At 41.7% G+C, this 16443-nt stretch overlaps 1 protein-coding gene across 1 annotated transcript; it reads left to right on the top strand.

The window, feature by feature from the left end:
* Positions 1–2424: 2424 nt before the first annotated feature.
* tonsl (tonsoku-like, DNA repair protein) lies at positions 2425–15994 on the top strand. The gene is made up of 28 exons (XM_034859219.1): positions 2425–2762; positions 2850–2945; positions 3840–3982; positions 4134–4317; positions 4436–4565; positions 4747–4918; positions 5046–5160; positions 5279–5430; positions 5550–5702; positions 5974–6099; positions 6861–7056; positions 7148–7203; positions 7314–7403; positions 7835–7907; positions 7995–8158; positions 8999–9122; positions 9222–9463; positions 10258–10741; positions 10831–11033; positions 11566–11672; positions 11775–11931; positions 12033–12111; positions 12204–12511; positions 13274–13445; positions 13900–14075; positions 14219–14292; positions 14460–14593; positions 15402–15994. The coding sequence occupies exons 1-28, from the start codon at positions 2738–2740 to the stop codon at positions 15599–15601; spliced, it is 4335 nt and encodes a 1444-aa protein (XP_034715110.1). The 5' UTR covers positions 2425–2737; the 3' UTR covers positions 15602–15994.
* The last annotated feature ends 449 nt before the right edge of the window (positions 15995–16443 follow it).

Raw genomic sequence — 16443 nt, 5'->3', positions numbered from 1 at the left:
ACCCTGATGTGCTCTACTCCACTTTGCACCGCCCAGAAACACCAATTCTCACAATGATGCGGTGCGCTCATTTGTAAGGTCAATGGTTTAGAGATGCAGACTCAAAGAGGCTGAGAGGAAGCTCTGTGTCTGATGGGAAAGGCTTCTCAGCTCCTTCTGCTGTGGGAGTCTCATGTCTGGCATGCCAAAATTCTCTACCAAAAGAAAAAAAAACATCTGCATTTCTGCTTGGTGGTGCTTGGAGGATTTCACAGTGAATGTAGGGTTTTATGAGTTGTTTTTTTCTCAGTGTCCTCAGATCCGGGAATCTTTTTAGATGCTCCAAATTATTATTATACAGGTTACTTTTTAGGTCAAATCCACCAGGTATAAGGCCAACAGAGTTTTTTTCAAACAAGAGACCAAAATAAGCAGCTGACTGTAATATTCACAGTAACCTTTAATGATGATTTTTTATTTATTTTACCAAATGGTAGATAAAAAACACAGGACTACATACATTCAGTCTTATAATCCCCCTTTATCAATTTGCATCAAACAATATATATATATATATATATATATACATAAATAATTGGTGCTTTTGTTTGTTTAGTGATGCATAAGAGGCTGCACCACTATTTGTCTGTCAAGACGTGTCCGTCTGAATAAGCCAATCGAAAAACATCTCAGCACTGACGTCACCGGCCATGTGTCCATTTTTTTAGCAGACTAAACAGTTGGATTATAAGATCATGAATTTGGGTTAGCTCCATGGACGTCAGTCTGAAAATTGGTGTAAGTATGTTAAGCTTCTTTTTTTTTGTGGATCCTACATTAGAGTTGTCCTGCTGACCAAGCGAAAGTAATAATTGCACAACAAACAATGTCCTCTTTCTTATTATAACATTTGATTTAAACGCTCATCTTTTAGTAACTGTACTTAATTACAGTGGACCTAATAATGGTGTCCAAATACAATTTGAGATTTACACAGAGGTTGAGTTTGAAATTAAATAAGGAATAAAAATAAAACCTCTCTCGAGCATGCCATACAAGAGAATTTAACTCACTTAAAACCACTTACATGTTATTAACTAAAGTCAGACAGGTGTTAGTCTTTTGTACTGTCAGATTTGATGTAGCATCACAGCTTTACAGGGTAGTGGAAAAGCATGTTGTCACCACTAGTTGGAAGCAAAAACCCAGTTTATTAGAATATAGCAGTTACTCTTTGCACAATATCAGCATTTGGCCGATATTTATTTTTCAACGTAAACATGCCACAAACAGAAAAGTCTGCACACAGTGACTTCTGCAGAAAACATGAATTAATGGAAAATAATATTGACTTATTAGTGCATGACAATTCATAGAAGAAGTGGAGCGCGTATCTTTACAGTCATTAGCATAAACAAACATGTTTGATGGGGATCCCTAAAATTTGGTTATTTAGCAATTGTGACTAAGCTATAGGTACAGTGAGTGGGACATTTAAAAAAATTAACTTGTCAGGCTTTTTGTGCTTGGAACATATCTTCTGTACTACATAAAAACCCACATATAAACCAATTCCAATATATGTGGGATAAACTCAAATAAGCCAACTATAATGGCCATGGATATATATCGATTGATTTCTAATAATTATGAGATTTTACATATCTTACTTCCTATTCTGTCATACATTATTATGATACATTGTAATTTTTTTTTTCTACCTTTTCAAATTCTTTTAGATTTTTTTTTCTCCTTGGCAGGAATGGGCTCCCAACCTACTAATATTAAATGTCAAAGCAAAACCAAAATCTTTATCTCTATTGCTACAGCAACAGTTCAGTTCTCCTTAACACTCGATCGACGTGCCAATGTGACATTGGGTTTAGATCTGAACATTTCCATCAAAAGTAGATCAGCACCTTAGGTCTCTTACATCATCTACCTTTTTGACCTGGCTGACTTGAGTTGGCCCACATTCAGCAGAGTCAGACCAGCAGCTACTCATCAACATGAGCTCTTGTGCTGTTTGTTACTTCTGCATCCTTACGTCGAGACAGTCCTATGTACTGTAGCTTTGGGCGTGGGATTTGAGTGCATATGCTACAGCTAGTTTTAAAAAAAAAAGGACAAGTTTTAGACTAACTCTTCACTGATGTTTCTATGTAGAACTACGTCACGCTCCGACATTAGCCAATAAACGGTAGACCTTTTAAAAGTGCAAATCTGCCCTGAGTTTAGTCTGTCAGAAAGACAGGTAAAGACTGTTCTCATGCTATACATTGTCCACAATAACGCCAACAAATCACATACGTTATTCTTAAAGGCTAAATTCTAGCAGACGGTCAGGGTTGAACACATCACCTTTTAATCCCATTGAGTGAGGCGGGACATGCGCCTGACAGACTAACATCAGGGTAAACCACGACCCAATGCTGATGCACTCAAATCATTGGGTCGCGCAGTACTGGCGGGGCAATGCAAAGTTTACTGATAGCTAAAGCCAAAAACTGTTTACTGAAATCATCTCTGTGTTGCGCTGTTTCATGGGACATTGAACACGATCGGTTACGTAAATGACAGCGATAACATCAGTGGACCAGAAAAGATGTCTATCAGTAAAAATGACGTGAAAAATGATTGATTTGTTCATTTAAGATTTGGCAATTACCGCTAAGCTAAAGTGAAGCGCGCTGCGTTGCTATTTCCTCCCAGCTGTATGTTAGCTAACGTAGCTGTTTCCCATCAGTGCTAAATCAGGATGAGCTCTTTACGGGAGATAAAACGTAAGTTTAACTTTCACTTGCTTTCTGATTTGTTTTAATTGTTTACACTAGTAAAGTTAACACACGTCATGTTTGATTACTCTGCAGAGCTGCAGAAAGCAAAGAACAAAGTGCAGAACAGCAAAAACTTAAGAGAGGAAGCAAACATCTGCAATCAGCTAGGAGAGCTGCTGTCCAGAAATGGTAAGTGATTAATACGGCGACCATCGGGGCTGAAAGCATTAACGTCCCACTTATATCTTGTAGCAGGTCACACTGTTGAAATGAATGTCGAGTATGTTATCAGGAATCTGTGCAGAAGCATTTGTCTTACACAAGGTAAGGTAGGAAGTGGACACGTACATAAGGACATAGATTAGAAGTTTTTAAACAATAGAGGGTTACGACATGGACTGACAAAATGTGATATTGCTATATCGATAACTATTATAATATTTGTAAACATGTGTAAAATTACAAATAGATTCTTAACAATAGTCCCTGTATTGTTATGAATCTATGAATATTGCATAGCGAGACTTGTATACTGCTCCGCAGTGTTTACTGTCACTCGGTCAAAAACCGCACACACATCACGTGGTACAAAATGAACACAATATTGCATACTTATTGTGACACTTGCGATAATGTAATATTGTGCATCGTGATATCAAGATAACGATATTAAGTCGATATATCATGCCCCCCTAATATAGAGTAACTCCTCATTTTGTGAAATTTAAAGAAAAGATTTCAATAGACGTGACTTGCAAACTCAGCCTGCGTGCATTTACTAACTATACGTTCATTTATTCACGATGACCTCACAAAATAAGGACCAAGTTGGTGAAGTTTAAGCAGTTTTCAATCAGCAACTTTGAGCTTCTGCATACATTTGAAAGTTCACAGCCCTACACACCGCTGTCTTCTTATTCTGCTGCTGCCTCCTTGTTGATTCAACCCTCAGTTTGGTGTTACCAGTTGTTCTGTCTCTGCACTTCTCACTTATTATTTCAAGTTAGGTAAAGGGTGTTTCTGGATTACTGAATATTCTAAATATACTCATCCATCCTCCTACCTATTTTTCATGTATCTCAGGTGATTACGAGGCCGCCATCAGGGAACACCAGCAGGAGTTGTCTCTCTCTGAGGTTCTAAACAATGTGATTGGACGAGCTGTGGCCCATCGTAAGATAGGCGAGTGCTACGCAGAGATGGGGAACATCGAGGCTGCGTTGAAAGTAAGTAAATTGGTCTGCTTGACTAAAAACTGCTGCATTGCAAGCTTTTGTGGCCATTAAACCAATTATTTAAAAGCTTTACATCCGAACTATGATGATACAAATGTAGGGGAGAAAATGTAAGGGTATTTATGTGTTTTCACTTCTTCAGCACCAGCGATGTCACCTGGACCTGGCTCGCTCTGTCAGAGATCATGCTGAGGAGCAAAGGGCGCTGGCCACTATTGGTCGAACCTACCTCTTCCGTTATGAATCAGACCAATCGAGGAAGAGTTTGGAACAGGCGGAGGACGCCTTCAGGAAGAGCCTGGCCATTGTGGATGACCGTCTAGAAGGTCTGCTATATGCTTGTTTGCATCCGCAAGCATTTTATGGAGCATATTTAATTATCTAGTTCCTGTACGTTTTGCGTTATTTGTTTGTTCTTACATTTTAAATTGTTCTTACCTCCAGGGACTGTGCCAGGGCGAGAGATTAGTGAGATGAAGGCACGTCTCTTCCTCAATCTTGGTCTGGTCTGCGATCACCTCGGGGAGCCCAAACGTTGCAGCGAGTTTATCCGACGAAGTGTCTTTATTGCAGAGTGAGAGCATCTTAAATTGCACTTTATTATAATGTAAAAAACTCAGTTAGGAAGATGGAATCTTTTCTACAGTCTCATTGTACACTGACAGTGTAACAATAGGCACTTACAGTAAGTGTTTATTAAAAAGATGGTCATAAAATATTGCTAATTGTGCTTTCTCCTATCTGATCCTGTAAAGGAAGAGTCAGCTGCTGGAGGATCTCTACCGTGCAAACTTTAACCTGGGAAACATCTACTTCCGTCACGGCCAACTGTCTAATGCCGTGCGCTGCCTTGAACAGGCCAAAGAGTGCGCAAGGAAGATCAAAGACAAGTTCAGTGAGAGCGAGTGCTTTCACTGCATTGGCAAGGTAGGAACTCATTCTAGAGAAAGCCATAGCAAAAAAAAGTCTAATTGCAGTCAACCAGCTGACCCAGTTTGGGTTATTGTGGCTGTACATTTTGTAATTAGTGCCTCTCCATCACATTTATCCACAGGTGCAGCTGTCTCTGGGGGATTTTGTAGCAGCTAGACGATCTCTGAAGAAAGCCGTTTTACTGGGTTCCCAGCAGCCACTGGACAGGCAGGCAGTGAAGAAAGTTTTCAAATATGGTGAGAGAGCAAGTTTGTTTTATCCACTCAGTCTTGTTGCTTATTTGTATTCAGTTTAAAAAAAAAAAAGTTCACCAAGATAGCTGAGCTGTTGGTGTGATTTGTTTGAATTGTCTAGCGGACCAGGGCTGTAAATTGGAGGAAGAGTTGGGGGAGGATCAGGGCAAAAGGCTCAGCTCCCATCAGGCCGTGGGGCTGGCAGAACAGCTGGGGGACCTTTACTGTAAGGTTGGCTGCTACAGCAAAGCTCTGGATGCATATCTAGCTCAGGTAAAGCTTTTTTATGTTTACTGTAGCACCCAATATTCACTGCCTTTTTGCTGTTCTCCAATCTGAGTGTATCACATGAAATATGAGTTGTTTTAAGCTCTGTTGTCTATGTGGTGCAGCTAAAGGGCGCTGAGGCGTTGGGGAAGCCTGCCAGGGAGCTGGCTGTCATCCACGTGTCCCTGGCTGCGACCTACGCAGACCTGAGACAGCACAGCAAGGCATTGGAGCACCACAGACAGGAGCTGGCTTTACGACAGGGCAGCTCGACTGAGGTATACATGCACTACATGGATCTTCACCCAGCATTATCTGTTTCCTTTTGATTTGGAGTGTAGATTAAATTATTTAGGTTTTATTTTTGGTAAATCATGTATATAATATACATTGTAATGGTTTAAGAATATAAAAAATATCACCAGCTGTTCATCTGTAAGATTTTGGAAGGTGGTCTTAATTTGGATTGCCCAACTGTCCAACATAATTTACAATATTATAACTAGAACTCTTGCATGTAATTTAATCACTTGTATGTGTCTATATCAGGAGTGTAGCACATGGCTGAACATCGCGGCAGCTCAGGAGGAGAGCGGCTGTGCCTTCGAGGATGTAGACGGCAGCTACAGCACAGCCGCACACTGCGCCCACAAGTCTGGGCAGAACAGACTACAGGTGAGCTGGAATGAGCTGCTGAAAGTTGGATAATTGAATTTGATAAGAAAAAGTTGTACTTTAACTGATTTTAAAAAGATGAGCATTTTCATGCGCGATAGCCTTTTTACACAGCTGCCAATCCATTTACTTTGTTAAAGAACAATACGTCATGGTGTTTTTCAATTACACGGTGCCCGCTCTTCTCGGCTCGACCTAGGGCGCCCCGTCCTTCTTCTTTACCATTGGAGATTTAGTACAGCCCCGTGCATGAGGCAACTGCCTGGTCGTCCTAGTGACGGCGCAGGAAACTGACGTGACCTAACGCGACACGCACACAGAACGTCGAAGGTCTGTTGTTTTCTCTTGCCACGGTCAGAAGACAACTTTAGTTTCAAAAGAAACTGGAGGCAGCAATAAAACCCACCGCAGGCTAAACTATTTAAACACAACACCCCCCCCCCCCCCCCCCCCCCCCCCCCCCCCCCGTGTGTCCCTAGCAATGGTGATTACTGACGATTCTGTCCAACCAATGAATAGTCTGCAGGTTTCACGTCACCTTTTAGTATCGCCTCAGCTCGCTTGGAACCTCGACTGTGGTGGTACTAAAAAAAGTACCAGTTAGCAAGTACCAGGGACTTTTTGGAAGTGGTAAAACAAAAAAGGCGAGTAGAGTAGAGTCGAGGCGAGTAGGTACCATGTAGTGGACAAACACCATTACATTATTTTGGGAAGGGTCTCAAACAGATGCAGTGTATGAGTCCTCACTTTCTCTCTTACAGAAGCGCGTGTTAAGGCTTTGGCTGGCGTCCCAGAGACGACTCGGCTCCTCCAAGGCTGATGACACTGAAGCGAGGCTGCAGGAGCTGTGTGCTGCGGAGGGCTGGAGTCCAGACGGGAGCGACGGTGAAGAGGAGGAAGATGAGATGGACAACAGTGAACCTCTGGATGACAGTGATGTTGTTCTCTCAGACTCAGGTAGAACTGGCATTCTGCCCCCTTGACTTCTCCAAACAAATGGATTTGAACATTTCCCAAAGCCACTCTATGTTTGTCTCATGGTTTCTAGATGAGGATTTGGAGGGTTATGAAAAGATGGTATCAGGAAGGAGGAAGGCAGGAAGGGTGAGTCATGTAATAGTTGTCACTAAGCACTAGCAATCGTCTCATCTTTGTATTCGATGTCTTCAGTGTTTTACCCGACACTCTTTTTGTATCTTTTTTTCCCGCTTTAGTGGAACAAGAGGAACGAGAAGGGCGAGACCTCTCTGCACAGAGCGTGTATAGATGGAAACCTAAAGCAGGTCCAGTATCTGGTGGAACAGGTGAGGAAAACAAGATTCATCTTGTTTTAAGATATTATGTATTTATTTTTTTTAATCAGAAATGCGGCAAAAAAGCAAAATCAAGACAAAACATAATGAAAGTGTGGTGTCTGATTTCATGGCTGCATTTCACTATCTTATTGACTTTGGGGGTGTTGAGATACTACAAAAGTCCGACAGATGAAAATAAAATCCTCAGTAAACAGTAAACTTACTGTTCTATACTGAGCAGAAGTCCAATAACAAAGCTTCTTGCCTAAGTTTAAGTATTCACTTCACAGAAACCCATAATTTCACTCAACTTCAAGAAGAGACTTTCTCTGCTTAAATCATTCATATTGATCAAAGTGATGTTAATGAAGATGGAAGTTTAAAACAAACCTGGATTGTATGTATAGTCATTAACGATGTACTGCTTGTGTGTATGTCAGGGTCACCCGGTTAACCCCAGAGACTATTGTGGCTGGACTCCTCTTCATGAGGCCTGCAACCACGGTCACTATGGTAACTAATTTTATAACAACTGTATTCATTTTTAATTTAATTTTTTAAAGTTGTATTTGTACTAGCTAAAACCTTTCAATCATGCAGACGTTGTAGCGTTGCTGCTGGAGCGCGGCGCTAACGTTAATGATCCTGGGGGTCCCTTATGCGAGGGAGTGACGCCTCTCCATGATGCCCTCACCTGTGGCAATTTAAAAGTGGCCCGACTCTTGGTGGAACGAGGGGCTTCTGTCTCCCAACGCAACTCCAAGGTGTGTGTGCCCCTAGTAAATTAGAGAAGATGCTTCTGTAATAGAAAATGATATGCTGCAGGAAAAATATTTGATCCTAAGTTAGTAATATTTACCAGTAATCATTTCACAGTAATTCTGTCTATCACAGAAAGTTGCAACCTCCTTAAATCTATGTTTCTGAATGTGAATTTGGCTGCTTTTACAGCAACAGAGGGACTTGGTTTTAGTGACAGTGTTAAATACATGGAGCAAAACAAATAAGGTACACCGTGTGCTGAGCTGATGATCTCAGAAACACAGCTTGAGGCATAAAAAGAGACATTTTGGGCCTCATTTAGTAAAAAAAACAACTTTAGATGGTAAATATTCTTGTCTTATGTAATGAATGGAGTTCTTATGTCTTAAGTTCAAGTATAGTGAAACCATATCTAACTTCCTCTTAGCGACAATGTCATTTGCTCCAGTCGTGGAGGCATAGACGTGATTCCTGTAACCATCATGTTCTTGTTACAAGTTTCAGAGCAGAAATCCCTAAAATGTTGACTAAATAAATATCATCCTTACACAACATTTCTGTTGGTATTTTTACCAAGTAATGCAAATTCCACATAAAATAAAAAAAGAAGCTTTCTGATAATTCAATTTTTGTAATTATTCTTTTCCTAACTTGGACCAGTTTTCCGAAAAATAGCAGGGGATTGCATCTCTTCTTATTACTTAGATAGGGCTGAAAACAAACAGACATAGTCACTCCAGAAGGGGTTAAAATCACTGCCTGGTAATATTGATTTCAACCCACATCCCCTAGAAAACTAAATCTGTGTGTGCATCTGTTTAATGCTTTACTATACCTGTTAGGGTAACACCGCCATGGACACCCTGCGTCAGTGGCAGAGGACGTACAGCAGAGAGTTAGACCAGGACACCAAGCAGGAGTGCATCGCTACAGAGAGACTGCTGAGGAAGGCGCTTGCAGGGGGAGGTGAGCTCCTTACATCATCACAACCGTTAGCCTCAGTTTGCCTTTTAAATATTCTTTCACACTCTCATTTCCCCCCCCACTTATCTCTGTCTAACACAGTTCCTGCTGCTCCGGCCCCAGCCAAGCCTTTCGACGCCCTGCAGGACAGCCAGCTGTTTGATGCTGAGAACTCAGAGCCACTGGTGTCCTCTGGAAGGGGCTGTTCCTCCAGCCAGGACTGGCCTCGGACCAACAGGAACTCAGAGGTGAAGGCAGTAGCTGCCAGCCCCAAACGGTGGAAGAGCAACAGCTCAACACAGCGACACAGAGCCCGAGGAACAGAGGCTGCTGTTCTCTATGGGGTAATGTCTGCCAGTTGCTTAATGATATGTATATACAACTATTTAATACTATAATGTTTTTTTATCTGATTATGAACTTTTAAACTTCTATAAAGTATAAAGAGGCTGTTTATTCATGTAGCAAACACTGTCAGTACTGCTAGCTACAGTAGGAAAGAAGTTTGACTGTTAATGGCCAAGTGTCGGTTTTAATCAGGGCTGTAGTACTCGAGTCCGGTCTTGGACTCTAGTCCGGACTCGAGACTGTTTTTCTATGGTCTTGGACTTGTCTTGGACTCAAACCTCTTTGGACTCGGTCTTGACTCGGACTCAAACCTCTTTGGACTCTGTCTTGACTCGGACTCTAACTTCTTTGGACTCGGTCTTGACTCGGACTCGACTAGTCCTGGTCTTGGACTTGTCTTGGACTCGACAAAGGTGGTCTTGACTACAGCCCTGGTTTTAATTAATTAGTTAATCATTTTTAATTGGTTAATCCATCCATCAATACTTAATGCTGTTTATACGAGTCCAGTTCTTGTTAATAATTATGAACTATAACTTACTTCGGGGATGTACTGAAAATGATGTGATATGATACAAATCCTTGTAGGCCATGTCGTTCTACTGGTTTTCCTTCGTACTTTCATACTTTGGCTGGTGAAACAAGTACTCAATTGCTTTCTATGTGATATTAAAAGGGCCTTCAAAAGTCTTGATTTTAACTTGGTTGACCCTAGAGAAACCCTGTCTCTCTGAAACTTAATACTTCTACAATTACTGTAAGTAATTTGTATGTATGATGTATTCCATAGAATAACAGCAGCTCCTCAGATGACAGCGACTCTGACAGCCCGGTTAGTCCTCTCCGTGCCGTCCGCCCTCGACACAGCTTTCCAGCAGCCCAGAGTCAAAAGGAAGTCCCCGCAATTAAAGAAGCCAACCCAATTCCCAACTCGGGTAGAGAAAGTGTCAGGGAGGCTCCCGCGCCATCTGTCTTTGTACGAGAGGAGTACCACAGTGCCATTCGAGGCTTAGGCAGCGCCAAAACGCTTCTCCAGGGTCTCTCACAGCCTCAGTTCTCCAGCACAACAGCTGTTTCTACCAGCAACAAATCAGCCCTGGTTCCTGAGGATGAGTATCTGGCTGACGAGTGGCTGGAGGATGATTTGGGGGAAAACCAGCCAAAGAAGAAGAGGAGGCTTCGAGTGGATGAGAGTGGGATTAGAGGGGAGGACACTGCCTTGTCTTCAGCAGCAAGGAGTCAAAACAGGCACACATACTCTGAAACCTGCAGAGGTAATGATTTGACTTCTTTTTTTTAAATTTTATTTTACTCCGGATGTCTTTGCTTATTTGACCTTCGTCATGCTTCTCTTCTCTTTCAGGTTCTGCAGTTCCTTCCTGCTCGAGCAGGAGTCTCACTCTGAAGAAGAACGGCACTCTGAAGCCTCACCAGGTCAAAATGACTCAGATGCCAGGGATGGTCCGGTTGGGCAGACGAGAGGTCAACCGGTCACACAGCCCCACGGTTACAGATGATGAGGAAATGAGACCTGAGACACCACCACCCCCACAAATACACAGTCAGGTGTGAAAAATATATGTCTGGATCCTGCTTTTTATTCTGATGAGTTACAGATGTAGTCTAATCTAGAAAAAAGCACATTATTATTTGCCTTGGACAAAGGTAATGTACCTAGAAAAGGACATATTTAAAGTTCAGAAAGACATTTCACATGACTTATTTAGGACTACATTGACTGCAGCTAGACAATTATTAATGTTTCAGCACCACGAGGGGGCATAAGTGGAACATCATTTGTCAGGAATCTCTTTTTTTTTCATTAATTTTAGGCAGTGATGAATGTAATGGTAAATGAGAGAGAGACAGTCAAGAAGAAGGTGCCATTTTAAGACATTGCTGCAGCTTTAATACTTTCAGCTGTACCTTGAATCTAAACTGAGTTTGTGAATTTGTATCATAACTTTTCAAAGTTTCAGCATTTGCTGTTCTGAGTCTCGATCTAATTTCAGGATTTGGTGGAGTTCCCTTTTAAAGAAACTAATCTGTTTTGCTTACATGTATTTTTTTTTATTATTTATTTCTCAATTTCTTCCAGACCCCAGCTCGAATCTACACTGCTCCCATGCCTACATTACAGCCTCCACCAATCAGAATGAGGGTCAGAGTTCAGGAAGATATTTTTCTCATTCCAGTTCCGCAAAGGTTGGTGTGTATAGAACTATTTTTTTATAGGAATGAATGTAACCAGTGCCATACTGGTATTTTGCCAGTTGTTATACATATCCTCATTCCACTGTGTTCCAGTGAGGCAGACTCCTGCACCGTGTCATGGCTGTGTGAGCAGGCCGCTCAGCGTTACTACCAGAAATGTGGCCTCCTGCCTCGCCTCTCACTGCAGAAGGAAGGTGCTCTGCTTTCACCCCAGGACCTGCTGCTGGCTGTCCTGCACACCAATGAAGAGGTGAGGCCAGTTTGAGGACAGCCATTGCGTAAGGTGCCTTTCTGAGGTTACTTTGACTTATTTTCACCAGGACAGAATTAAGAATTAAGTTGTCGTTGTAGGTTCTGGCTGAAGTTTGCTCCTGGGATCTTCCTCCTCTCCCCGAGCGCTACAAGAAGGCCTGCAACAGCCTGGCAGTGGGTGAGCCACACACACACAAACACAATTACACACAAAAACAGAAATACACATTTTGACAACCCATCAGTAAGCACGTCTTTGTCTCCCTGCAGATGAGAACAAGCGTGTCACCCGGCTGTGTGAGGTGCAGGATGGGAGCTCCTCTGTGTCAGTGTGCGGCCTCAGCTTGGCTCCGTCCTCTCTCAACCCGCTCCTGCGTGCGTTAAAACTGCAGGCCAGCCTCATCGAGCTGCGTATTTCCGGCAACCGCCTCAATGACGACCTTCTCCCCGAACTGGTTGCCACAACAATTACTATGCCCCGGCTTCGGCTGCTGGACATTTCTGCCAATGGCATTACGGGGGAAGGGCTGGAGAAGGCAGTAAATGCTTTAAAGGGACAGAGTCATCCGGCATTTCCGGTAAACAGCCCAGCTGAGCGAGTCTGCTTTTATTTCAACTATTGTCATCAGTGTTGCCTTTTTAAAGATAATTTGGTCCCATAAGGTCACTTTTAGGATCCAGATAGTGGTGAAAATTTAAATTGTAGTTAGTTAAAAATTAGATACATTAATAGAAAGTTACTTTGAAGAACACACTCACCCTAAATCACAATACATAATATTTTCAATTTTTATTTTTTATACTTAGCTGGTCAGACTGCTGCAGCAATTTTGCCACCACCAAAGCAATGTCTTCACTGTGAGATCTGTGGATTATAAAAATAATAATAATAATAATAGGACATGCAGTACTACTGTTGAGTTCAGTACCACAAACAAACTGCTATGCTGCTTATTTTTATGTGCGTTGGGGGCATGATTTTTAGAAATAGATATCTCAGTCAAAAAGACAGTTCTATGTTTAAGGGTGGGTTCTTGGTATTTGGTCGAGCTGACTTAGGTGTCTGCTAGTGGTACCAATGATCCTGCTGTGGTGGCACATTGACCTTGGTTGTCCTCATACTTTATTTCCACTAAAGAACGTGTAAGTGTAATGCAGAGTGTTAAAGTGCATTCACACTTGCTTAGAGACGGAAATCACACTTCACCCTTGTGTTGAAGTGTCACAAACATTCTTCATCGCGCCTGAGAGTGACAGGCCATCAGTTTAATTCAAATTAAATTTAGTCAAGATTTTTTTTCTCACGCACATTGCTGTTTGTGCTTGTTTTCTTCTTGCAGTGCCTGGAGGAGCTTGACCTCAGTATGAATCAGCTGGGGGATGGTGTGTCCGAGGCCCTGTCCTGTCTGCTGTCCTGCTGCCCTCTGTTAGCCAAGCTGTCTCTGCAGGCCTGCGGCTTCACTGCTCGCTTCCTACAGCAGCATCGATTGCTGCTAGCCAACGCTCTGACAGGTAGCTCTCTGGCAGGCAGAGCCAGTGTACTTCATGGATGTTTAGCTATTAGGTTAGTTGATGGGATAGATACAGTTGTCTGCTTTTATAGGTTTCAAATTAGAGCTTGTAGTGAGTGATGAGCAGAATCAATAAAGGTCTGAACTCACGTGTCTGTTAATCAAACCCTCATATTTTTTGAGAGGTTTAACTACATGAAATGTCATGTTTTTGCCAATATTTTGTATCAGGATCCAACATAGAATCTACTGTAGCATTTAATGTGTGTGTGTGTGTGTGTGTGTGTGTGTGTGTGTGTGTGTGTGTGTGTGTGTGTGTGTGTGTGTGTGTGTGTGTGTGTGTGTGTGTGTGTGTGTGTGTGTGTGTGTGTGTGTGTGTGTGTGTGTGTGTGTGTGTGTGTGTGTGTGTGTGTGTGTGTGTGTGTGTGTACTAAATTAATACCCTTATCTTTCAGGAACCGGCCACCTGAAATCAGTTTGTCTATCCCACAATGCACTGGGTTCCACTGGCTTTGAACTGGTGTTGAGGACTCTGCCTCTCCACAGTCTTACACACCTAGACCTGTCTGCCATCCGCAGCGGTCCGGCTGATTACCCGGCCCTGGAACACCTCACCAAAATCCTGTCACAAGTACACGCACATAAATCATGTTCTGTACTCTGCACACAAACAATTTAATATACAAATATCATGCATGTGTGGATTGTTTGAAAGCTTTAAGTGTAACTGTACATACAGTAAGAGCAAAGCAAAGAAATTCTCTTTCCTTGTAGGGTGAGTGTTCACTGACGCACCTGAGTCTGGCTGCAAACGGGTTGATAGACAGCAGTGTAGCCACCTTGGCTAGGTGAGCTTGTGTGTGTGTGTGTGTGTGTGTACCACTGAATTCTTTTGTGAGAATGTGTATCATTTCAATCATAATTATAACCAAATCATAAATATCATGAAATGATTGATGAACATCTATTTAGAATTCTGATTATATTTCTCTAACTTTTTGGTTTCTCCTTCCAGGTGCCTTCCTTCATGTCCGACTCTGGTGACTCTGGACCTCTCAGGTAATCCGTCTGTTACCGCAGCAGGACTTCACAACATCCTGATCTCTCTCAGAGAGGCTTGTCGACCTTTGACCCTTCTAAACCTTCAGGGTATGTATGTATGTGTGCATGTGGATGGGTCATAACGTTAGTGGTGGGAGGTGCACATTCACCGTGTCTTATCCTCATTGAGGCCTAATAAATGGCCTGAAAGTGTTTTCTTACTCATAAAAAGTATATTGTAAATAGTTAGAGATTGTTAGCGTGAACATTATTTAAAACCTACACTGTTTACGTTCATGTTTGATTGCTTTGCCTTGGCACATTACCATTATACATGTGAAAAATATCTTAAGTATAACTTGGAAATTATCCAACTCAGTGTCCTTTTGGGCTCTAAGCTGTCTCCATCCATCAAATACTTCTCCAATTTTTTCCGCGGGGTTTGTTACGTCTCTGGTTACACAACTTTGAAACATTTTGAAACGACAAACTTTTTATTTTAAGGTCGGGTAGAATTTGTCTCCGTTGATCCAGTTTGTTTGTTTGCTCCTTTCATGGCTGTCCTAACGTTACAGCTGTAGAGTGCAAGGTTTACGTTTTTACAAGAATATCTGGCAACCTGGCCTGGCTGTAAATACTGGGCAAGTTGATAACAACACATAGCCTAAACACAAACAGAAATGTTCTCGCTGAACGAAAATTTCAAAAGGAGAAAATATTGACATTAGCATTGTTATCAAAAAAGTTAGTATTTCAACTTAGCATGTTTTCTTAAAATTTGATGATTTATTATGGTCTTTTTTGGATTAATTATAGTGCATACAGTATGTTACAAATTGGACCTTTAATATTATTAGTAGAGTAGTCCATAATACAAGGATGGGGCAAAATAAGCTTCTTGTTGCTTCCCCCACAGGTTGTGAGGTGACTGGTCCGTGGGACAGTGCAGGTCTGGATGGTTTGTCAGAGCTGGTCAAGGATCTCCGTCTTTGCTCTCAGGGACTCAACAAGCTGGACAGGCAGACCTTAAAGCAGAGCTGGGACAGCAGTCCATCACATGGACACTTCATTGACCGCCACAGCAAGTGGCTGCTCTCTGCTGCAGCCTCCTCATGAAGAGAGGGAAAATAAAATGTACTTCACTGATCTTACATCACTGACTAAATTTTGAGCCATGTGGAAATCCTAAACAGAACTTCTTTTTAATAAGGGTGCTATCCTTTTAAGGTTTAGTTCAGTAAGCAGTGGTCACCTAAGGCTGCACTCTTACATCTTCAAAGGTAACAAACTGCACTAAAAGAACCACCAGTGACATGGCATCCTCGGACATACTGTGTAAATGGCTTATATGTTTCATGTATTTTGTACTCCGTATTTATGTATCTGTGTGGAAGTCTTAAGTTTGGTATGTGTAGCAGTGTGATTGTGTCATGATGTATCCACTGAATTACTGTATGATTTGATATGTAAAAAAAATAAAATAAAAGTGACTCATGATGTTTTTCTTTCTTTCAGTAACCTATTTTTTTTTAAATCTTTATGAAGAGATTCAAAAAACTCTAAAAGAAATCCTCCTGAGTAACTAACGTTTTAATCCTTTGCTTGACAATGTTGAACACAACTAAGTACTAACAATGGTAGTTGATGAAAAGTCAAGGGATCACCAAGATTCATCCTCTTAGGAACATAAATGTCTGAAGAATCCCATAACAATCATGTTTTTTTGTGTGCAGGTTTGCATGTCGTTAGCACCTGCTTAATGGCCGTAATATGTTAAAAGGATTTAGTTTTTAAGGTTTGTAAGAAAGTTCCAAGCCAAGTGTGTCAATGTTCACTATGCACTATGCCTATTTTACAAATTAATTTGTCATCACATATGTCAGTTTTAGGCCAACTTTATTTCTATAAATTAAGCTAAAGCATGTTGGCAGTATCCAATTTGTTATAGTGGAGTGTTG

The sequence above is a fragment of the Etheostoma cragini genome, chromosome 20 (assembly GCF_013103735.1).
Source record: "Etheostoma cragini isolate CJK2018 chromosome 20, CSU_Ecrag_1.0, whole genome shotgun sequence".
In the NCBI taxonomy this organism is placed as follows: Eukaryota; Metazoa; Chordata; class Actinopteri; order Perciformes; family Percidae; genus Etheostoma; species Etheostoma cragini.
This window is presented reverse-complemented; position numbering and strand designations above follow the sequence as displayed.

What these genes read in the sequence shown, in the direction of transcription:
- tonsl (XM_034859219.1), top strand. Translation starts at nt 2,738, where the DNA reads ATGAGCTCTTTACGGGAGATAAAAC. An exon ending in TGTGGATGACCGTCTAGAAG is followed by an intron (nt 4,318 to 4,435) that starts GTCTGCTATATG and finishes TCTTACCTCCAG; the next exon opens with GGACTGTGCCAGGGCGAGAG. An exon ending in GAAGAAAGTTTTCAAATATG is followed by an intron (nt 5,161 to 5,278) that starts GTGAGAGAGCAA and finishes TGAATTGTCTAG; the next exon opens with CGGACCAGGGCTGTAAATTG.